Source organism: Euprymna scolopes, unplaced genomic scaffold (assembly GCF_053919585.1).
Source record: "Euprymna scolopes isolate OS-2025 unplaced genomic scaffold, ASM5391958v1 sca5, whole genome shotgun sequence".
In the NCBI taxonomy this organism is placed as follows: domain Eukaryota; kingdom Metazoa; phylum Mollusca; class Cephalopoda; order Sepiida; family Sepiolidae; genus Euprymna; species Euprymna scolopes.
Genome location: NW_027633546.1, coordinates 557,474 through 583,329, shown reverse-complemented (window position 1 = coordinate 583,329; position 25,856 = coordinate 557,474). Strand labels below are relative to the sequence as shown.

General features: G+C 34.5%; 1 protein-coding gene across 1 annotated transcript; it reads left to right on the top strand.

Moving 5' to 3' along the window:
• Window positions 1-2,848: 2,848 nt before the first annotated feature.
• LOC145274893 (uncharacterized) lies at window positions 2,849-12,274 on the top strand. Its single transcript, XM_080127504.1, has 5 exons — window positions 2,849-3,524; window positions 5,414-5,569; window positions 6,464-6,612; window positions 8,768-8,916; window positions 12,153-12,274. The coding sequence occupies exons 1-5, from the start codon at window positions 2,864-2,866 to the stop codon at window positions 12,235-12,237; spliced, it is 1,200 nt and encodes a 399-aa protein (XP_079983630.1). The 5' UTR covers window positions 2,849-2,863; the 3' UTR covers window positions 12,238-12,274.
• The last annotated feature ends 13,582 nt before the right edge of the window (window positions 12,275-25,856 follow it).

Here is a 25,856-nt window from a genome sequence, read left to right as displayed (position 1 = left end):
TAATAAAATATACATACAGAATCTGAAATAATAAATGATAAATTATACCGGGAAATTATAGGTAGTCTTATATATTTAATGACTGTGACCAGACCCGATATATGCTATACAGTAACAAAACTATCACAAAAATTATCACAACCGACAATGAAGGATTTAAACAGAGCTAAACCAGTCCTTCGTTATTTAAAAGGAACTAAAGAACAGAAGTTAGTATTTAGAAAATAAAAAAAAAATCCCCCAATATTAGAAGGATTTTCGGATTCAGATTGGGGAAACGACTAATATCGAAAAAGTATATCTGGATATTGTTTCAGACTCTCAGAAAATGGGCCTATTATTTCATGGAAATCTAAAAAGCAACAGATTGGATCTCTCTCTACGTATGAAGCAGAATTTATCGCGATCACACACACGACCCAGGAAGCACTTTACCCTAAAAATATCCTAAATACTATTTTAGAGCTAGAATTAACTAAAAGCCTCGTAGTAATTAATTGTGATAATCAAGACAGTATAGTCTTAGCACAGAACTCGATAATCAACCAAAGATTTAATTAAGCATATAGATATACAATGCCATTTCGTAAAAACCGAGGTGAAAAAGGAATCCATTATTTTGAATTACATATCATAAAAAATATCGCTGATGTATTCACGAAACCCGCAATTAGAATAAAGTTAAAGCGTTTTTCTTCGAAACTCGTTGGGAGATTCGATTGAATAATTTTTTCCACGGGCCTGTATGTATATAAATTTCTATATATTAAAAAAAAGTAGTCCTGGGTAAAGACGTTAAGCTGCATCCATTTTGTTTGTATTAACACTTTAATCTACTAATGCGTAACTAATACTTTTACTAAAATAAATTTAAAAAAAAAGAAAAAAGTAACTTGTTAAAAACCTCTTCTTTGTAATTTTCCTTTTCGACAAATACTTTTTGCATGCTTATTTTAAGGCAGACATAAATTAAAATTGACTTTTATTTTTTTGGTGCACATCAGTTTTCTTTCTTATTTTTCAAAAATGTCTTATTTTGTGCATTGTTTTAATCAACAAAAAACAAAACAAAAAAAAAACAAAACAAAAAAACTTTCTTTAAACGTATGTTTATTTTCATGCATACTTGTTTATATGTATACATGTATGCGTTTTTTCTTTCTCTTTTTTACAAAACTGCATAATTAAATTTAAGAAATGGCTTCTTTTTTACATACCCACCCCTTTTTAAGGTAAAAATACCTTCCATATATTTTATTTCTCTTTTTTGTACACAGATATATCTGTTTTGACATCTGAACGGCGTCTTTTTACATGCTAAAATTTTAAGATCCAAATGATTTCTAATTTTTGTTATGTATAATTGAATATAAAAATATATATTGATTTTTGAGCAGAACGAACACAAGGGACCTCCCCATTATAAGAATAGGGGGGATGTTACAATATTTTTGATGCATAATGGGGTATGATCCTACACAGTCGGGCGATTCTATTTATAGACGATGCTGCTAGGAACTGACGAATCGAATTAATTCACGTTCTGCTACCAACCAAATAGAAATCAGAATTGCTCCATAAATATTAAACCTTTTCTGTAGCAATTTCGCATATTTTTTTTTCGTCTCGACACGGTAAGAATCTTTTTCTCTGTGGAACTGTCTAGTTAAAACCAGTCACCTCTCAGGATTAGTGTGGAAGAACGAACCATCGGAAACTGTTCTGTCTACTGCAAACCAGTTACCTCTAAGGATTAGTGTGGAACAACGAACCATCGGAACTGTTCTGTCTACTGCAAACCAGTTACCTCTAAGGATTAGTGTGGAACAACGAACCATCGGAACTGTTCTGTCTACTGCAAACCAGTCACATCTCAGGACAACGAACCATCGGAAACTGTTCTGAAACTAAACATGGCTTGTACTTCTAATTACATTGACTAATGTATACCTGTGTAAAAGTACCCTGGGATCCTTATTCGTTTCCATTGATTAATTCTATAGTACAATTTTTTTATTAAAAAAGAACAAAATAGAACTATATTTTGCTTTGTAAAAATATAGTTGAAGAAGACATAATATATATACATTAATACGACAGCGTTTGTGCTACTTTCTGTGTCACGCTTACATCCGGGTCGTTTAATTGTTATATACTTCCATTTCTTGTCATGAATAATTTTACCAAGAATTCTTCATAAGTTTTGGTTTCAGTTTCGATTATGACTGATAGCACTCCAGTAATTTTTTTATTAATAATTTTATCAAGAATTCTTCATAAGCTTTAGTTTCGGTTTCGATTATGGCTGAAGGAGCTTAAGTTACATATATATATATATATATATATATATATATATATATATATATATATATATATCATAAGTTTTTATTTCGGTTTCGATTCAAGCTAATGCACCCAAATGCTATGAATATATGTATTTTTTATTTTTGAAATCGAAATTTTATAAAATATGAAAATCGATAGAACATTAACTCTATAATAATAGATAGAAAAACTGCAATATTTAAAATATCATATTTAAGCGTACTTGCCGGACCTTCGTGCTAGCTCAGATTACAGTTTTAACAAAAAAGCTAAAATAATATCAGAGAGTCTCCATTAACACTGAACATCTACAGAATGCTAACATCAATATATTACATATGAAAGTGTCCTCTGTGGAACTTCCACAGATCCCACTAGTGAAAAATCATATGCTAGTTAGAAGCGAATATCGATTTTACTGATAATATATCTATCTATAACATATTGAAGAATAGACCGCGTTTATTTCCATATAATATTTTGAAATTCACTCATGAGAATGGGGTTTTGTAGTGTGGCTTGATTTCCTTGTTTTTATATGTTTTGTTTTGTCGATCGTGATTTTTATTTTAAAGGGTTTTATTTTCTTGCAGATGATTATGGATATGAATATGATGATGGTGATTATGGAGTTACAGAGGATTGGGCATTTCAAAATGATGATGAAACTAAAGATGATGATGCCGTTACACATTATGATGATGCATTACCAGATAATGGTGGAGTTACATATGATGATGATGCAGTTAAACCTGATGATGATGGGGGTAAAGATGATGCATTACCAGATAATGGTGGAGTTACAGATGATGATGATGCAGTTAACCCTGATGATGATGGGGGTAAAGATGATGCATTACCAGATAATGGTGGAGTTACAGATGATGATGATGCAGTTAACCCTGATGATGATGGGGGTAAAGATGATGCATTACCAGATAATGGTGGGGTTACAGATGATGATGATGCAGTAAACCCCGATGATGATGGGGGTAAAGATGATGCATTACCAGATAATGGTGGGGTTACAGATGATGATGATGCAGTTAACCCCGATGCTGATGGGGGTAAAGATGATGCATTACCAGATAATGGTGGAGTTACAGATGATAAGGTACTTCCGGACGATGATGCTAAAGGTGGGGATGAAGTTGGTTTTTGCCAGCAGTCATACAAAACCATCGATGCGGCCATGAGAAGTAAGTGTTACATATTTTTTGTATAACTCTTAAGCTCCGATTCGAAAGTTTAGCGTGATTCTCACAATGTGAACGGAATTCTCGAGTGGACTATGAGCATTTGTTACATAATTCCCGGCAACTGTCGTCAGAAATAAATCTATAAGTGAGACTTACTGATCCTGTCGATCTGGGAGACGAGTCGGGAACGTGACTGTCTTAGAATGGGATATGGAAAAGCTATGTGTGAGAAACTAATCCAATTACTATGATATTAAACTCACCAAATGCAGGTACTTGGGCACCAATGTCTAAAAAAAAGTGTTGCATCTATGCTGTCGGAGACTTAATTGTTTAGGGTACAGTCCTGGGTCGAGATAAAGGGTAAAGAAAATATAAGTAGCTATTGTTACAAGTTTAGTCTAAGGCACATTGAGGCCAGGTTGTTTGATTTTAGTTTGGATTCTCTCATCAAGGAGAGTGTGTTTCGAATATAGACTCCAAGTCCGTGCAATTCTGCCTGATTCCTTACGGCAGAGTGGGAGATAATCAAGCATCTTAGAGTGGTTAGACGGGCGAGTGTAAGTTAATTTTTTTTAGAACTAAGATATCCGGGGACTTTGCTAAGAAATAATTTTCTACATTATCTAAATTAGTTATAAATCCACGGATATTTCTGACTGCGAACATCAAGGAAAAAGGCGATTTAGTTTTATTTGGATTTGTGCCTCGTTTGATTGTAGTTTTTGTTTAAGCTGTCATTTTAGTTAATGGTTTCAGTTTGAGGGCGAGTAGTGCTGGATAAATTGGATGTACATAAGTACCAAACAGGCAAAATGTAGACCATCTGCCAACTCTTCATCCACATGATTGTGGCCTTGGGAATGCTCATCGGAGATATGTGCAGGGCCCCTTTCATTGCCCACTACGACTATACTAATATAATAAAACAGCCGCTCCAATAGGATAGGTTCTAAACCAAGTATTCCTGCGCTCCCGCATGGTAATTTGGGTTAATTGAGTTCGCACTAAGTATATATATGTTTACTGAAAAGTTACACTCGTCAAAAGAATTAAAGTGCTTCCTTCAAGCTGTTAGGCTTAACATTCACAAACAATATGAATTTACACATGGACTCTCTCTACCGTGCTAAGAGATTACTCACACCTGAAAGTACCCTGTATCTTTACAAAGCAACTATTCGCATATGCATGGAGTATTGTTGTCACATCTGTGCTGGTGCATCTACCAGTAGCCTGTCGCTCTTAGATAAAGTTCAGAAAAGAGTCGTCAATCTAATAGGTTCCACACTGTCGGCCTAACTCCAATCACTGTCCCATCGCCGAAATGTGGCATTCCCGTGCCTGTTTTACAAGTGCTTCAATAAAAAATAAAAAAGGCTCGGACGAACTCAACATAGTAGAGCTCCCACGACATTAATGGCCCGAGAAGTAGTAAAATACCATCTTTTCACTGTTGATGACGTAAATAATTCGAGATGCTTCAAAGCTTTCTACTCAAACAGCTTCTTTCCTCAAACTCCTAGACTTTAGAATTACCTCCCGGGCCCATACTTCCGTGACTGTACTGACATGCAAAAGTTCAAGTGTAATGTGCCCAACTCCCTATAAAGTATTCCTGCAAATCTGATCCCAAATAGAATCCCCTATGAGTTAGTGCAGAGAAAGTATCGTTCTATTTTTTAAAATAGTATTTTCAAGTAAAATCCACGTTTTACTGTATCTTTTTTTATGAAATTGTAAGGTTAAAGTACAGAATACTTACAAAACACCCTTCTCTCTCCATGTTAAGATTGAGGTTCTAAATAATAACGTTATTATTTCAGCACGGTATCTATTCTGCATAAGTACTTAATTTTAAAAGATTTTAATTATTTTTCTGTTTTCAGTAAAAGAAGTAGATTTTGTGTTTGTTGACCAAGGAGAAGTTATTGACGGACAAAATGGAAAAAAGACGCCTGTCCAAACTCTTTTCCCCGGTGGTCCGGATTTGGTACAAGCCGCTGTATATTCAAAGAAAACCAGCAAAGCTTATTTATTTAAAGGTAAATGTATTTCTAATTAGTATCACATCTTCCAGGTGTGAATCTTATAAAATACGAAATACGGTTCGCACTGAAAGTTTTGTAACGTTTATAATTAAAATCAAAAAGTACATAGTATATCAAAATGTGGTCTGATATTTATTGCTTGTACGTATTGAAATGAGTTTGAATTATAAATGGAGGTACGAAAATATAGCTAAACATTTATTGATACTTTTTTTTTCATTTTCACACAAAACAAATGCCACTTTGATGTAGGGGTCTACTATCTGGGGCGTAAATTGCAAGGATGCTATGTAGGGAGTTGAGCAGCAAGATCTCTGTTTACATTACAATTGAACTTCAGCATAGTACAGTCAGGGAAACAGGGACCCGGACGGAAATTCCAAAGTCTTGCATTTTTGGAGAAGAAACTATTAGAGTAGAATATTTTCTGGCATCTGGGGATCTCTACTGTGTAGGGGTGGGATTTTGCTGTTGCCGGGTCTGTTAGGTGATATTTACGACGAGGTGCTACAAGAATTTGTAATTCGTCGGAGCATCCACCATTAAAATACTTGTGAAACAGGCAGAGGGATGCAAGATTTCGTCGATGGGACAAAAGCTGAAGCCAGCTAACAGTTCGGGACCTATAAGGTTGGCGACTCTCTTTTGAATTCTGTCCATGAGCGAGAGACTAGTAGTAGATGCACAAGCCCAAATATGATAACAATTCTCCATGCATGAGAGAAAAGTTTTATTGATCATACGTTCATATGTTGTCCATGTGTAATAGTCTGCGCATTCAAAGGGTTTTGCTTAATATTTCAGTTGTTTTACTTATTTGCTTTTCTTCTTCTTCTTCTTCTTGTTTTTGTTCTTCTTATTATTATTCTTCTTATAATTATTATTCAGATGAAAAAGTATGGGCGTATACGGTAAATTCCGCAGGGCAATTCACTTTGTCTGAAACTTCTCCAAAAGCTACCTCGAACGAAAAGAGCCACAGCCCCGAATGTGCAATTCAGTATTATGATGGCGGTGAACGCATTTTTCTTTACAAGGTTTGTACAATGTTACACACAAAAGCACGCACGCACACACACACACACACACACACACACACACAGATATATATATTAATAATAGCTTTGAACAAGATATCCGGAGACATACCGAGCTGGGAAATAAATAATTAATAAAGGGGAAAGCGTTAATAAAAACGATTTAAGAGTAAATTTATATATTTATAAATAGTGATTATAAAAAAAACTAAAATAAACCTCGAGACGTCTTTCAACCGATATATTGTCAAGAGAAAACATCGATTAAGAAAGTATATATATATATATATATACATATATATATACATACATATATATATATATATATATATATATATATATATATATATATATACAGTCCTGATCAAAACCACTTAAGAAAGTAAGCGTTTACGCATATTATCGAATTTTTAATCAAACAAATGGTTGAAACCATTGCTAAAAGGGAAAATTATTATGTTAAAAACTTCTTTCATGTATGTACATTAATCTTATTCTGAAAAGAAATATTCGTCAATAATTCTCCTTTGAAAATGATATTTCACCACTGACGCTTCTCGCCGTTTTATGTGATCTAATCATATCAGGTCTCCCAAGCTTCTTCCATGTACGTACATTAATAATGGAAATGTCAGACCTACCATCAAGCTGTAGTCTTACTTTCTTTTTAAACATTTTAACATATTTCTGGATATTTCGTTCTTCAGATTCAATTTTGTGAGTTTAATGGATGTCTTTTTTCTAAGAGATTTTTTCCTACAATGTGATGCCTCATGTCATTTCTGGTAGCATATGTCACATTGTTTAAATTTGTAGGGACACTCATTTTACCAATGTTTATCTTCAAACCTCCAACACTGTCCAGGTGGATCTTTTCCCTGTTTTTTTCCTCTGGTTATTTTTTTAAGTTAATTTTTTCGTCTGATGGATCATTTTAATGTGCGATACTCCGTTTTCCTCTATGTCACGACTGTCCTGCTTCAACTCAATAAGCCGTTCACAGTCTTCGGCTAAGCTTTGTAGTTTTTCATTCGGCTCGTTTTCAAGTTTATTTAAAACACGACGCCTGGTTTCAGCGTCTTTATTAAAAACCAGCCCTTGCACAAAAATTGTCTGTTTCATAACTAGCACAAAGAAAAATGTTAACTTGTTCGAACATAAACAAAATGATGTCATCAGATTACTTAAAAATACACGTATGAGTTTGTCAAGAATTGGGAGTCAGAGAGAGCAGACCTAGTTGGTAGGCAGAAGGAGCCATTACGGTCCTCAGACCATAATGGCTCCGAGTAGAGGAAAACATCGATAGTAAAAATCTAATGGGCAGTGTTACAGCTTTCCAATGAGGGAAACATCAAAAATAAAGCTGCTGAAAATAGCAACAAAACTTTATTTTCCGAGGATCCGTCAAATGAACATGAACCCAGATGGATAAGGTATTTTTTACACAGGCATCACCACATTATCAAGGCCAAGAGGCCACTCAAGGATAAGGGTTAAAGAGTGTACAGTAGAAATTGGACAATATACTAATCATTAGTAATGACAATTTGGTAAATTTGATAACTTATATGGAACGGCTCATCAAGAACTTATTTACGTTAGACTTGAAGACAACCATATTGTAGTCAGCCGGAAAGCAGGAAAACGGAAGACAATTCCACAGGCGTGCAGTTCTAAGAAAGAAGCTTTGTTCATGGAATCTACGTTTAGGTTTAGGCACAGATAAAGAGTGGGGGGAATTATTGATAGTGTTTACAGCTAGACGAGTGTTTCTTGTGAAAGTTTGGCGAGGGGGGACCATAGATTGAAGCTCAGTGGAACACTTTCCATGACAATAACGATACAACAGAGACAAACTCGCAACATCTCTTCTGTGAGATAGAGGTTGCAAGGAAGAGAAAAGGACATCTCCTACGAGGTTACGAAGTCTACTGTGAACTCTATCAAGGCAGGACCAGTCCTGGTATGTTTCTTTATTGACCGATGTGAACCCTAAGAGACTGTTATTTGTCCCTGTTTGTTATAATTGTTATAGACGATGAAATATATCGACACGTAAGCAATATATACTCGACAATGCTAAACAAGATTGAAATGTAGAGATGTAGGCGGTTTAATAATTTTACAAATATTGTTGTTTGCATTTTTGCAGGAGGGCCATTTTTACATATTCTATCCGAAAGATGAGGACGTCGATCAGAGGGATAAATACCCAGTAAATCAATACTTCCGTGGTATTCCCAGCAAAATAGACGCCGCAATTTCATCCGATGATGAAATAAACTTCATAGTGGACAAGCAGTAAGTAGTCGTGTGGTATAATTATGGATACTATCTTTGCCCATGTACAAGTTGATTTAATAGTTTATATATATATATATATATATATATATATATATATATATATATATACACACATATGTGTGTATATATATATATATATATATATATACATATATATACATATGGTAAGTTATAAAAACATATATGGCAATTAAACTACACAGAATATTCTGCATTTCATTCTCGTGAGATTGCGTCAGGCGTACGAGAATGAAACGCGAAATAGTCTGTGTAGTTTAATTTTTATAACTTACTACCTAGCTCTACATATGTATTGAGCACCGTTGAAGTAAATACTGAACATTTACGCATAAAATTATATTTTCGTATATTAATTTAGGTGATTAAATAAAGTAGTTGATCGACAATACACACAAGAATCCCGAGTTTCCTTCGAAGTAAACTTCTACGACTGCAATGCACTTGCTGTGCCGTTCAAACAACTCCTGGGATGCCCAATTGAAATCCTTTTGTGAAAGCGTGTCAATGGCCCTCGTCACGGACTCTTTTCTCATCTCAATTTTCTCATAATGACAGCCTATTTAAATAAAATTAAGTGTAGGTTCTCTACAAAGCAATGTAAGCTACAGTGTATTTTGGACTAAGATACTGTTCGGAGGCATGTGAAGCTTCCTCCAGCTATGGGTCCTAACCAGGAGCATGTAATCAATCGAACATGAGACGGGCCTTAAAGTAAATACCGGATTTTTGGGGCAGATTTGCAATTTAGTTGTATAATATCCTCAAACCAGGTAATCACTAAAAGGGACTTAAAAGTTGTTACCTGTATCGATCAAAATTGAAAACCACTGATTATATGTCAGCCTACATCACAGTAACATATACTGAGTGAGTTCCTAACAGTATTTTGTATAGTTTTTTAGTTTAAACTCATTTTCCCAAAATTTCCCCAAACTTAACGTGTTCGATACAGTCTGCCGCCATTTGTATTTTTCAAATATACCGATAAACACTGCATGTTTTTGAACTGATTAAACATTATACATTACATAAAAACACTACAATCTTATCCAGTTAGGTAGAACATTTACTTTTCTTGCCTTTGATAACATTTATTTGTTATATATTCATTTTTTGACAACTTCTTTGTATCTGTTAATACAAACCCTTTTCATTTAATGTAACGTTTAGTCAGCTCGAAAAACTGTTTATCGTTGTATTTGAAAGATACAAATGGTGGCGGACACTGTTAATTATGTTAAGTTTGAGAAAGTGAGTTAAAACTAAAAAACTATAAAAAATACTGTCACAAACCCACCGATTATGTCAGCCTATGTCATGGTAACGTATTCGGTGGGTTTTTGACACTGTATTGTATAGTTTTTAGTTTTCAACTTCATTTCCCAAACTTAACGTATTCAACAGTTTGCAACCATTTCTGTTTTTCCAGCCGATTAAACATTTTACCTTACATAAAAACACTAAACAACTATCCAGTTAGGTAGAAATGTAACTTACCTTACCTTTGCTTTCATTTGTTTTTGGACAACTTTTTCGAATCTGTGTATAGTAACCCCCCCATCACTCAAATATTAATTACTAACTCACATTTTTGTATACAGAAAAAAAAATTTAGCGTTTCAACGTTAGCTTTATCCACTGATTGTTGGTCGAGCCCAAGCAATGATTGACGGTAATCCTGAGGATCAGGATCCAATTCTGCAAGAGTACCATTTTTTTCATATTTTTCTTTTTTTTTAGAGTGGATTGCTGTACTAAGAATATAAGAAACATGCATTTTCTCTTTTTATTAGAATTTTCCATTACACCAAATTTAGCCAGAGCAACGCGTGGCAGGGTACAGTTATATTTATTTATATTTATATTTATATATTCATATATATATATATATATATATATATATATATATATATATATATAGTGAATGAATAACCAAAGTCTATATTCCAAAGTTCATGATGTTGAGAATCTTATAATGTATTCCTTTAATTCAGTTGACATTTACAATACTTGAAAGTATGTTTCATAGCGCAAAATCAATCAGCTTATTATATTAATCAATGAATCTATTTTGCCCTTAACTCATCAGAAAAATAGCAACAATCAACCTATCAAAAGGAAATAAAGTTTTTACATGATTAAAATCCGAAAATTGTAAGAGAAGCTACCAATACCTTATATTATGTTTCCATTACGCCATTTTGAATTTCGATTTATACGGTAGTTACAGCTTCTGAAAAAAAAGAAATAAATTATAAGATGGTCACCCTCATGAACTTTGGAATATAGACTTTTGTCGTTTATTTATCTATATAGGAAGCCCGGGTGGAGATAGGTGTAAAAAAAAAACGGTAGTAGCGGGATGGATCAATACAACAGAAGGCAGCCCAGGTGGAGATAGGTGTAAAAATTAAGACACTTTCGAAGAACGTTATGCAATAAATTTCTTATTTAAACTTGGTAAAAAAAATGCCACAGAAACGTACGGAATGCTTCAGACTGCTTTTGGACCATCTTTTATGAATCGAGCATCAGTTTTTGAGTGGCATAAGAGAGTCAAAGAGGACAGGGAGTCTGCGATGGATGATGAGAGGAGATGGAAGAGTAAAGAAGTTAGAACATTAGAGTTGATTGGCCAAATAAAGAATTTCATGGATACGGCCGTCGTGTGTCTATAGAGACAATACGTGCACAGTTTGATATCAGTGTGGGAACTGTACACACAATTATTTGCGGGAAACTGAAGATGCGGAAGATTTGCGCGAAATTTCTCAGAAGGATGTTCAGAAAGAAAGACGTTGCCATGACAGCAGGAAGATGGCTGAGTTGATCAATTCAGATTATCACCCTCCCTATAGTCCAGACCTTGAACCGTGTTGCTTTTGGTTATTCCCTAAGCTCAAGGAAACTTTAAAGGCTGTCATTATGAGACAATTGAGGAGATGAGAGTGGTTGTGAGGAGGGTGATTGACATGCTCACACAAGAGGACTTCCATTGAGCCGTGCAGACGTTATTAGAACGGTACAATAACTTCGTTGCAACCGGGGGAGATTACTTCGAAGGGGACTAGAGTTTAATGCATGCACTATCAATAAAAGTTCACATACGAAAAAAGTCTAGAAACTTATTGAAAACATCTCGTATAGTTACACGTTTGTAATGAAAACATTGTTTCAGATTTATAATTGTAGATATTTTCCCTTTGTTGCAGGGCGTTCAAAATGCCAATCCACACGCGTACTGTAAGCAAGGAAGGAAAACCAGTGGAGTCGGTTTTCAACAAATGCAAAGCTTGATGGAATTTTAATTTTAAACAAGATGGTTCCGTGAATAAATGAGTTTAAATAAAATAAAACTTTAGTTTAATTTTATTTGATTTTGTGTCATTGATTTTTTTTTAAATTTATTTTGTTGTAGAAATTCTTTGAAATTGTTAACTGCTTTATTATTTTTGTGTGTTACAAACAGTAAAAAAGTCAATATCTTAATATTTCATCCAAATGAAGAGAGCTTGATAAGGATACCTTAAACGGGCCTTATTATCGGGCTTGAAACCGACGGTACCAATGATCTGTCTCAACTAACAACTTTCTGTACACAAAATATAAATACGCTCTTACATTTTGGATTTTCCTTTTAATTGAGCACTCTGCTGGAATTCTTTTTCCAAAAAAAACTAATCATATATATATATATATATATATATATATATATATATATATATATATATATATATATATATATATATTAGTGTTGTACCGATTAATCGGAATTGGGGATCGGAAAAATCGGTAGTTTTCGGGGTATCGGTATCGGAATCGGAAAAATTTGTGCCTGTTTGTTCCGATTCCAAAACCGATACTTTATAATTTTTCATTGCTGATACCGTTGATAAATATTTATTCCTTTTAAACTATTAGTAAAACTAACCTCTATAGATCATGATAACATTAAAAGATCTAAATATATTTTATCTGTGTAAAATAAACAAAATAAAATTCGCTAGATAACCTTTAGAAGAATGCAGTTTATTTGCAAGGTATTGAAAAATTGTTTAAATTTAAAGAAATATTTTGTCAATAAAAATAATATCAAACATTATTGCTAATTAAATCAAAAGTAGAATATAATAGTGTTGGATTTTGTCCGGTTAGGTTTTTGTCCGCTCCCTTACTCGGCATTTGCAAATATGACAAGGAATGGCGAAAAAAAGCAATTGATTTTGTTTTGTATTTTTGTAGGGGAATCGATTTCAACTTTCACTTCATTTTTTATTGTTTTAAGCAAATGTTTTAGAGGTCACTTGTCCATCCCCATATCAAACAGTTTAAAACGGTCGTGTATTTTTTCGCACCTAGTTGCCAAATGATTACAGGCCGCTTCCCAGGGAGTTCACAGAAAAATTCAAACGTCTGGGCGAGTTTTATTTTATTTTCCTGGAGCCACTTTGTCTGACACCAGCTGTTTTTTTATGGTATCATTCTCGGGGTTTCACAAACGTTAATATACACATGATTATATCACAATGAATTTATCAAAGTCTGGATAAAATAGATAAAGAGAAAACATTTAGAAAATTTTCAAATTGAAACAGAAATTATATCTACATTTAAAAATACCCCCCACCCACATTGAAATTCTACTTTTGAGCGATATCTGTGAACCCACTAAAAACAAAAGTATTTAAGAATTTAGGATGGAGAGTTAGTAGCCCATATAAATTAATCTCTAATTAAATATGTATAAATTTTTAAAGAATCGGAATCGGGAATCGGATCGGAATCGGAAATTTTGAAAGGAATCGGTAATTGTATCGGAATCGGGAAAAATTTTGGAACATACACACACACACACACACACACACACACACATATATATATATATATATATATATATATATATATATATATATAATTGTATAAAATCAACATTAGGTTCTCTACAGTGCAATGTAGACTCAAATGTATTGAGGACTATGTAACTGCGGGGAAGATTGAAAATGGACGACTTTACCTATTTCGGTGAGAATAAAATATAGGCGAAGAAGCATTGATTGATCCTCATCCAATCCCAGGTAACGTCAGGTCTCCCTGCTATGTTTACAGTAAGCCAGTAAATGGTAGTGAAAAAAGACCTCTCTTGAACGTTCAACAAGAACATCCAAGAAGGGAAGAGTGTTATCTGTCTCACTTTCAATGTGTCTTTAGTGTCCATTAACGAAAAGTCGAAATCGTAATTTCTAGTAACGCAATCACTGTAGATGGACATTTAATAATAGTTCTGCTTTTCTAAATATTTAAATTCGCTTGACATGCGTATGAACTGTTAAAAAATTAAAAATTAAAAATAAACTAAGATGAATTTACAAAATTTATAACGATGTTTTTTAATTTTGACTCATTTTTGACCCCTTAAAAACTTTTTTAACCAGCTAAATACGCATAAAGGAACGATTCATAATAAACCCAATAATAATGATATAGTAATGATTTAAAAAGTAAAAAGAAAAATTCTCGTCCACCAACACCGAGAATAGAAACCAAAACGTTTACTTTTTTCTGACAGTGGTTTCAGTTAGACGGGTGTTTTTCGTGAAAGATTGACGAGGATTGGAGCTCAGACGAGCACTTGTTATGGAAGCGGATTAAGGACTATCCACTCATCTAGTGTTTCCTTTTCAGATTAAATATGTTTTTACCTCTTTTTCAAAGTGTTTTTAACATGTTTTATTAACTGTTTGCATGGAATAAGATTTTTTTTTTTGTTTTATGTGTATTCCTTGTTGAATAATAAAAATTTTGTAAAACATTACTCATAGGTTTTTAAATTTTTTTTTTTTAATTTCGATAAATTTTCTGTATCAATTCTTAAAATCTTATATATATACCGTCTAGCTGAATCCACTGTGAAGAATTCCCCCCCCCCACTCTTTATCTGTGCCTAAATCAAAACGTGGATTCCATGAACAAAGCTTCTTTCTTAGAACTGCACGCCTGTGGAACTCTGTTCCGTCTGCCTGCTACCCACATAACTACAACTTGGATGTCTTCAAGTCCAACGTTAACAAATTCCTAATGAACCGCCACCTTAAGTAAACACTTCATCAAATCTCCACACTAACGTAATGTACTTTCAATAACCCTTATCCCTGAGTTGCTTCCGGGCCTTGATAAGGGGTGACCACTGCGTAAAAAAAATACTAGCCTGGGTACCCGGCGTTGGCTGGGTTGACATGAAGTTCCGTTTGGAACACACCTGCTATACTAATCACTTTCATCATGGGCAACGTGGATATCCCCACAACAATTCCCAAAAATAAAACATCGCCCCAAAAAGGTATTTTTGATATTTCGGCAGAAGGAGTACAAAGAGAATAAACTCTTCTCCGGATATTGAGCACTGGAAAGACCCCCCCCCTCCAAAAAAAATAATTAAAAATAAATAATTACAACTTTCGTTTCAATAAAAATAGCAGCAAAGGCCCGTGCGATCGCAAAAAAAAAACAACTTGCCAAGTAGGCAGAACCCATAAAAAAATGAATTCCAAAAACAATTAAATGAAATTTTTCGTCATTGTAATGCCCCTCCCCAAAGTGGGGGCTCATTTTGTTTATGAAATTGTTAGATAAAAGTACAGGGTTGTCTCATAAAAATGAATTAGATTTATCGTTATTTTATGTTTTAAATTCCCGTCTCCCTCACCCCTCCCACAAAAAAAGCAAATTGTATTTGTAATATTTTGCCCTTCCCCTCTTGAAAAGATGCTAGGGTTGGCATGTCTCATTGAGCGCTTGATAGCCAATATGTGGGTGCGCATTTTACGTTAAATTAATATGGAAAAATGATCCCCGACCCTAAAATATTAAATAAAAAGATTCCCGAGGTGGAACACAAATAAAAAGATTCCCGAGTCAGAACACAAATAAAAAAGATTCCCGAGTGTGAACACAAATAAAGATTCCCGAGTCAGAATGCACATAAAAAGATTCCCGAGTCTCATCACAAATAAAAAGATTCCCGAGTCTGAACACAACTTCCAAGGTTCCGGAGCCGGAAAACAAATAAAAAGACTCCTGAGTCAAGGTAGGGGCTATATTTTAGAACGCAAATAAAAAGATTCCGAGTCGGAACACAACTTATTAGATTCCCGAGTCTTAACACAAATAAAACTATTCCGGAGCCGGAAAACAGATATAAAGACTCCCGAGTCAGAACACGAATAAAAAAGACTTTTCGGTACGGGCTTTATTTTAGATAGTTTCACATTAGATTCAGTTTTTATGTTTTATTAAATTTCCTATTTGTTGACTATTCTTCCGTTTTGTTCTATTGAATTCGAAATATTCGCCGTGGCATTTCCACGGGTCTCGATTATTTCGTTTTATTAATCTTAAGTTTCATTGAATAAAAAGTTCAAATACAACTTTGCCGAGCCATTTGTAATCTATTTCATTTAACTTCCGTTCGACCCCGCACCCTGGCTCGTGCAGAGGACTCGACTCTTCCTCCCTTTCCTTTCCCCACCTCCTCTCTTTCCCTCTTCTATCGATTCTTTCTTTCTTCTTCCTGCTCGGTGACAAAACAGGGAACAACTTGTCGGCACGTGAAAGATTTAAGTTGTCCGTTGAAATAGACTTTTCGCCGCTAGACCACGAATTAAAAAGAATTACTTCAACCGACGTCGTTAAAGTTAAACATATTTTTTAATCTCTAAGTTTTTATTTCAGCAAATAACAAATATATATATTTTTAAAGGTTATAAACGATATAAATATATTTAATCATTTCCAAACAATAATCAAAAGCTCTGTCATTTTACTGCAGTTACACAGTATTATCATTGTTTTAAACCAAGTAGAATTGGGGCGTTAACGTTTATATCGATGTCGATTACTTGGTTGTAAATTCGATAACTGGCTGTGATAAGTTTAGTCTAGTCACACAAAAGAAGTGTGACACAGCGGAACACTCCGTAAGACTTTCGACTGTCGAATTAGCTGGTTGTAAATTCAATGACTGGCTCTGATATGTTTTAGTCCAGTCAACCTTAAGAACTGTGATACAGCGAAACAGTCCGTCTGTGGACAATTAGCGATACTAGCTTAACTCAGTAAAAGTGTTGGATTTAATTACCTGATTGTAAATTCGATGACTCGCTCTGACAAGTTTTAGTCTATTCAAACTTAAGAACTGTTATACAGCAAAACAGTCCGTCTGTGGACGATTAGCGATAATAGCATGACTCAGAAGAAATGCCAGATGTTGATTAGCTGGTTGTCAATTCGATTACTGATTCTGACAAGTGTTAGTCTAGTCACACTTAAGACCTGTGATACAGCGGAACAGTCCGTCTGTGGAAAATTAGTTATAATAGCATGACTCAGTAAAAGTGTTAACTGTCGATTAGCTGGTTATCAATTCGATAACTGGCTCTGATTAATTTAGTTTAGTCACAATTCAGAAATTTGATACAGCGAAACAGTTCGTCTGTGGACAATTAGCTCTTATCGCATGTCTCAATAAATTAGCTGGTTGTAAATTGGATAACTGGCTATGATGAGTTTTAGTCTAGTCACAATTAAGAACTATAATACAGCGGAACAGTACGATTCCCGAGTGTGAACACAAATAAAAAGATTCCCAAGTGTGAACTAAAAATAAAAAGATTCCCGAGTCAGAACAGAAATTAAAAGATTCCCGAGTGTGAACAGAAATAAATATATTCCCGAGCCGGAGCACAACTAAAAAGATTCCCGAGTCAGAACACGAATAAAAAAGACGATTCGGTTGGGGCTATATTTTAGATAGTTTCACATTAGATTCAGTTTTTATGTTTTATTACATTTCCTATTTGTTGACTATTCTTCCGTTTTTTTTCTATTAAATGCGAAATATTCGCCGTGGGATTTAGTCTAGTCACACTTAAGAACTGTGATACAGCGAAACAGTCCGTCTGTGGACAATTAGTGATACTAGCTTTACTCAGTAAAAGTGTTGGATTTAATTACCTGGTTGTAAATTCGATGACTCGCTCTGACAAGTTTTAGTCTATTCAAACTTAAGAACTGTGATTCAGCAGAACAGTCCGTCTGTGGACGATTAGTGATAATAGCATGACTCAGTAAAAGTGCCAGATGTCGATTAGCTGGTTGTCAATTTGATTACTGATTCTGACAAGTGTTAGTCTAGTAACACTTAAGAACCGTAATAGAGCGGACCAGTCCGTCTGTGAACAATTAGCGATAATAGGATGACTCAGTAAAAGTGTCGACTGTCGATTAGCTGGTTATCAATTCGATAACTGGCTCTGATTAATTTAGTTTAGTCACACTTCAGAACTGTGATACAGTGGAACAGTTCGTCTGTGGACAATTAGTGCTTATCGCATGTCTCAATAAATGTGTCGGCTGTCCATTAGCTGGTTGTAAATTGGATAACTGGCTATGATAAGTTTTAGTCTAGTCACACTTAAGAACTGTAATACAGCGGAACAGTCTGTCTGTTGAAAATGAAATGGAGAAGCCAATAATTATGATTCCTTTGTGCTCGTACACTAAAAGCGCCTTTCACCCTTGATGATAATAATTGTTGTTCTTAGTATTGTTATTCTTACTGGCTTCCATTTCTGTTGAAAACAGAAATCCATTCCAAACCAAACTTGTGAAGGCTGACCTTCTCCAAAGAAACAAGAACGCCGACACCCGACAATTTGTCGCCACTCAGATCTTCGCACTAGTACGTTAATAAGATTATTCTTCATGTATATATCTGAACGGGATCAAAATGGCGAATCTCAATTTGAGTGGAAAGTCAAGTTAGACACGAGAACAATTTATATAAATTATAACAGTTGATTTAATCTATTAAATGTAAAAACTTTGCACAACTTTCAATACATAAAGTCGTGCTAAAGTTTTTATAAACATTTTTCGAGTTATTTAATGTCAGGTGCAATCCGGCCATTTACTTTGCATTGTTTTATGGCATATCACCCCATTTTTGTGTTTCAAAATGGAGTACAAGATTCTCGAGTCAGAACAAATAAAAAGATTTCCGAGTTTGAACACGAATTAAAAAAAATCCCTTAATCAGAACACGAATAAAAAGGCTATAAAGGTGAAAAAATAAAAAGATTTCTGTATCAGAACACAAATAAAATGATTCCCGAGTAAAAACATGAATAAAATATTCCTGAATCAGTGTATGAATAAAAAGATACCCGAGTTAGAAAATTAATAAAAAAGACTCCAGGGTAAAAACACGGATAAAAACATTCCTTAATTAGGATATGAATATAAAGATTCCAGATTAAAACCACGAATAAAAACATTCCTGAATCAGAACAAGAATAAAAGGTTTTCCAAGTCTTACACGAATAAAATGATTCCAGGGTAAAACAACGAATTAGGAAAATTCCCGAATCAGAACACGAATAAAAAGGTTCCAAGGTAAAACCATGCATAAAAAAGTTCCTGAATTTGTATATGAAAAAATAGATTCCAGACTAAGAACATGAATAAAAGATTTCAGAACACGAATAAAAAATTTCCGACTCAAATATGAATAAAAACATCCCCGATTCACAACAATAATAAAAATATTCCCGAGTCAGTGAAAGAATAAAAATGATTCCCGACTCAAATATGAATAAAAAGATTCCCGAGTCGGAACACAAATAAAAAGATTCCCGAGTCAAAAGACACACAAAAAGATTCCCGAGTCAGAACACAAATATAAAGATTCTTGAGTCGGAACACAAATAAAAAGAGTGCCGAGTAATAACAGAAATAAAAAGATTCCCGAGTCTGAACACAAATAAAAAGGTTCCCGAGTTGGACACAAATAAAAAGATTCCTGAGTCGGAACACAAATAAAAAGATTCCCGAGTCTGAACACATATTAAAAGATTCCTAAGTCAGAAAACAAATTAAAAGGTTCCCGAGTCGGAACACAAATAAAAAGATTCCCGAGTCAGAACACAAATAAAAAGATTCCCGAGTCAGAACACAAATAAAAAGATTCCCGAGTCGGAACACAAATAAAAAGATTCCCGAGTCAGAACACAAATAAAAAGATTCCCGAGTAGGAACACAAATAAAAAGATTCCCGAGTCGGAACACAAATAAAAAGATTCCCGAGTGTGAACACAAATGAAAAGATTCCCGAGTCAGAACACAAATAAAAAGATTCCCGAGTCAGAACACAAATAAAAAGATTCCCGAGTCAGAACACAAATAAAAAGATTCCCGAGTCGGAACACAAATAAAAAGATTCCCGAGTCAGAACACAAATAAAAAGATTCCCGAGTCGGAACACAAATAAAAAGATTCCCGAGTCAGAACACAAATAAAAAGATTCCCGAGTGTGAACACAAATGAAAAGATTCCCGAGTGTGAACACAAATGAAAAGATTCCCGAGTGTGAACACAAATGAAAAGATTCCCGAGTGTGAACACAAATAAAAAGATTCCCGTGTCGGAACACAAATAAAAAGATTCCCGAGTAGGAACACAAATAAAAAGATTCCCGAGTAGGAACACAAATAAAAAGATTCCCGAGTCAGAACACAAATAAAAAGATTCCCGAGTAGGAACACAAATAAAAAGATTCCCGAGTGTGAACACAAATAAAAAGATTCCCGAGTGTGAACACAAATGAAAAGATTCCCGAGTGTGAACACAAATAAAAAGATTCCCGAGTAGGAACACAAATAAAAAGATTCCCGTGTCGGAACACAAATAAAAAGATTCCCGAGTCGGAACACAAATAAAAAGATTCCCGAGTCGGAACACAAATAAAAAGATTCCCGAGTGTGAACACAAATAAAAAGAACCCCGAGTCTTAACATAAATAAAAAGATTCCCGAGTCAGAACACAAATTTCCCGAGGTTCCCGAGTCAGAACACAAATGAAAAGATTCCCGAGTCGGAACACAAATGAAAAGATTCCCGAGTCGGAACACAAATGAAAAGATTCCCGAGTCGGAACGCAAATAAAAAGATTCCGAGTCGGAACACAACTTATTAGATTCCCGAGTCTTAACACAAATAAAACTATTCCGGAGCCGGAAAACAGATATAAAGATTCCCGAGTCAGAACACGAATAAAAAAGACGATTCGGTACGGGCTTTATTTTAGATAGTTTCACATTAGATTCAGTTTTTATGATATGTTTTATTAAATTTCCTATTTGTTGACTATTCTTCCGTTTTATTCTATTGAATTCGAAATATTCGCCGTGGCATTTCCACGGGTCTCGATTATTTCGTCTTAGGTTTCATAGAATAAAAAGTTCAGATACAACTTTGCCGAGCCATTTGTAATCTATTTCATTTAACTTCCGTTCGACCCCGCACCCTGGCACGTGCAGAGGATTCGACTCTTCCTCCCTTTCCTTTCCCCACCTCCTCTCTTTCTCTCTTCAATCGATTCTTTCTTTCTTCTTCCTGCTCGGTGACAAGACAGTGAACAACTTGTCGGCACGTGAAAGATTCAAGTTGTCCGTTGAAATAGACTTTTCGCCGCTCAACCACGAATTAAAAAGAATTACTTCAACCGACGTCGTTAAAGTTAAACATATTTTGTAGTTTTTTATTTCAGCGAGCTTATAACAAATATATATTTTTAAAGGTTATAAACGGTATAAATATATTTAATCGTTTCCAAACAATAATCAAAAGCTATGTCATTTTACTGCAGTTACACAGTATTATCATTGTTTTAAAGCAAGTAGAATGGGGGCATTAACGTTTATATCGATGTCGATTAGCTGGTTGTAAATTCGATAACTGGCTGTGATAAGTTTAGTCTAGTCACACATAAGAAGTGTGATACAGCGGAACACTCCCTAAGAGTTTCGACTGTCGAATTAGCTGGTTGTAAATTCAATGACTGGCTCTGATAGGTTTTAGTCTAGTCACACTTAAAAGCTGTGATACAGCGAAACAGTCCGTCTGTGGAAAATTAGCGATAATAGCATGACTCAGTAAAAGTGTTAGATTTAATTACCTGATTGTAAATTCGATGATACGCTCTGACAAGTTTTAGTCTAGTCAAACTTAAAAACCGTTATACAGCGGAACAGTCCGTCTGTGGACAATTAGAGATAATAGCATGACTCAGTAAAAGTGTTAACTGTCGATTAGCTGGTTATCAATTCGATAACTGGCTCTGATTAATTTAGTCTAGTCACACTTCAGAACTGTGATACAGTGGAACAGTTCGTCTGTGGACAATTAGTGCTTATCGCATGTCTCAATAAATGTGTCGGCTGTCCATTAGCTGGTTGTAAATTGGATAACTGGCTATGATAAGTTTTAATCTAGTCACACTTAAGAACTGTAATACAGCGGAACAGTCTGTCTGTTGAAAATGAAATGGAGAAGCCAATAATTATGATTCCTTTGTGCTCGTACACTAAAAGCGCCTTTCACCCTTGATGATAATAATTGTTGTTCTTAGTATTGTTATTCTTACTGGCTTCCATTTCTGTTGAAAACAGAAATCCATTCCAAACCAAACTTGTGAAGGCTGACCTTCTCCAAAGAAACAAGAACGCCGACACCCGACAATTTGTCGCCACTCTGATCTTCGCACTAGTCCGTTAATAAAATTATTCTTCATGTATATATCTGAACGGGATCAAAATGGCGAATCTCAATTTGAGTGGAAAGTCAAGTTAGACACGAGAACAATTTATATAAATTATAACAGTTGATTTAATCTATTAAATGTAAAAACTTTACACAACTTTAAATACATACAGTCGTGCTAAAGTTTTTATTAACATTTTTCGAGTTATTTAATGACAGGTGCAATCCGGCCATTTACTTTGCATTGTTTTATGGCATATCACCCCATTTTTGTGTTTCAAAATGAAGCACAAGTTTCCCGAGTTTGAACACGAATAAAAAAAATTCCTTAATCAGAACACGAATAAAAAAGATATCAAGTTGAAAACATAATAACATTTCTGTATCAGAACACGAATAAAATGATTACAGGGTAAAACCATTCATAAAAAGGTTCTTGAATTTGTATATGAAAAATAGATTCCAGAGTCAGAACATGAATATAAGATTCATGAATCAGAACACGAATAACAAAAATTTCCGTCTCAAATATGAATGAAAACATCCCCGATTCACAACAATAATAAAAAGATTCCCGACTCAGAAATAGAATAAAAAGATTCACGAATCAGAACAAAGATAAAAAGATTCCCGAATCGGAGCACAAATACAAAGATTCTCGAGTGTAAACACAAATGAAAAGATTCCCGAGTGTGAAAACAAATTATGAGATTCCCGAGTCAGAACACAAATAAAAAGATTCCCGAGTCAGAAAACAAATAAAAAGATCCCCGAGTCGGCACACAAATAAAAAGATTCCCGAGTCTGAACACAAATTAAAAAAATTACCGAGTCGGAATACAAATAAAACGGTTCCCGAGTGTGATCACAAATCAAAAAATTCCCGTGTAAGAACACAAATAAAACGATTCCTGGGTTGGAACAAAATAATAAGATTCCTGAGTGTGAACACAAATAAAAAGATTCCCGAGTCAGGACACAAATAAAAAGATTCCCGAGTCGGGACACAAATAAAAAGATTCCCGAGTCGGGACACAAATAAAAAGATTCCCGAGTCGGGACACAAATAAAAAGATTCCCGAGTCAGAACACAAATAAAAAAAATTACCGAGTCGTAACACAAATAAAAAGATTCCCGAGTCGGAATATAAACAAAAAGATTCCCGACTCAGAACAAAAATAAACAGATTCCAGAGTGTGAACACAAATGAAAGGATTCCCGAGTCGGAACACAAATAAAAAGATTCCCGAGTCGGAACACAAATAAAAAGATTACCAAGTCAGAACACAAATAAAAAGATTCCCGAGTCTGAACACAAATTAAAAAAATTACCGAGTCGGAACACAAATAAAACGATTCCCGAGTGTGATCACAAATCAAAAAATTCCCGTGTAAGAACACAAATAAAATGATTCCTGGGTTGGAACAAAATAATAAGATTCCTGAGTGTGAACACAAATAAAAAGATTCCCGAGTCAGGACACAAATAAAAAGATTCCCGAGTCGGAACACAAATAAAAAGATTCCCGAGTCGGGACACAAATAAAAAGATTCCCGAGTCGGGACACAAATAAAAAGATTCCCGAGTCGGGACACAATAAAAAAAATTCCCGAGTTGGACACAAATAAAAATATTCCCGATTCGGAACACAAATAAAAGATTCCCGAGTCGGAACACAAATAAAAAGATTCCCGAGTCAGATCACAAATAAAAAGATTCCCGAGTCTGAACATAAATTAAAAGGTTCCCGAGTCGGAAAACAAATAAAAAGATTCCCGAGTCGGAACACAAATAAAAAGATTCCCGAGTAGGAACGCAAATAAAAAGATTCCTGAGTGTGAACACAAATAAAAAGATTCCCGAGTCGGAACACAACTTATTAGATTCCCGAGTCTGAACACAAATAAAACTATTCCGGAGCCGGAAAACAGATATAAAGATTCCCGAGTCAGAACACGAATAAGAAAGATGATTCGGTACGGGCTTTATTTTAGATATTTTCACATTAGATTCAGTTTTTATGTTTTATTAAATTTCCTATTTGTTGACTATTCTTCCGTTTTGTTTTATTGAATTCGAAATATTCGCCGTGGCATTTCCACGGGTCTCGATTATTTCGTTTTATTAATCTTAGGTTTCATTGAATAAAAAGTTCAGATACAACCTTGCCGAGCCATTTGTAATCTATTTCATTTAACTTAGATCTTTGCACTAGTACGTTAATAGAAACAAGAACGCTGACACCCGACAATTTGTCGCCACTCAGATCTTCGCACTAGCACGTTAATAAGAGTATTCTTCATGTATATATCTGAACGGGATCAAAATGGCGAATATCTATTTGAGTGGAAAGTCAAGTTAGACACATTTAATGTCAGGTGCAATCCGGCCATTTACTTTTCATGGTTTTATGGCATATCAACCCATTTTCAAAATGAAGCACAAGTTTCCCGAGTTGGAAAACGAATAAAAAGATTTCCGAGTTTGAACACGAATAAAAAAAAAATCCTTAATCAGAACACGAATAAAAAGGCTATCAAGTTGAAAACATAAAAAAATTTCTGTATCAGAACACGAATAAAATGATTACAGGGTAAAACCATGCATAAAAAGGTTCCTGAATTTGTATATGAAAAATAGATTCCAGAGTCAGATCATGAATATAAGATTCGTGAAAAAAAAACACGAATAACAAAAATTTCCGCCTCAAATATGAATGAAAACATCCCCGATTCACAACAATAATAAAAAGATTCCCGAGTAAGAACACAAATAAAAAAGATTCCCGAATAAGAACAAAGATAAAAAGATTCCCGTATCAAATATAATATAAAAAGATTCCCGAGTTGGAACACAAATAAAAAGATTCCCGAGTCGGAACACAAATAAAAAGATTCCCGAGGGTGAACACAAATAAAAAGATTCCCGAGTGTGAACACAAATTATGAGATTCCCGAGTCAGAACACAAATAAAAAGATTACCACGTCAGAACACAAATGAAAAGATTCCCGAGTCAGAACACAAATAAAAAGATTCCCGAGTCTGAAAACAAATAAAAAGATTCCCGAGTTTGAACACAAATAAAAACGACTTTTCGGTACGTGCTATATTTTAGTAGAGTTTCACATTAGATTCAGTTTTTATGCTATGTTTTTTTAAATTGTTAGGTGAAAGTACACGATAATGTTTAAAGATCGCAGTAAAAAAAAATGGGATAAAAATTCTGCATAGTCATTCAAAATGATATCATGTTGTTTTTGTTAAATATTAATTAATATTATTATTAATAAATATTATATGATAACTGAATATAACTATAT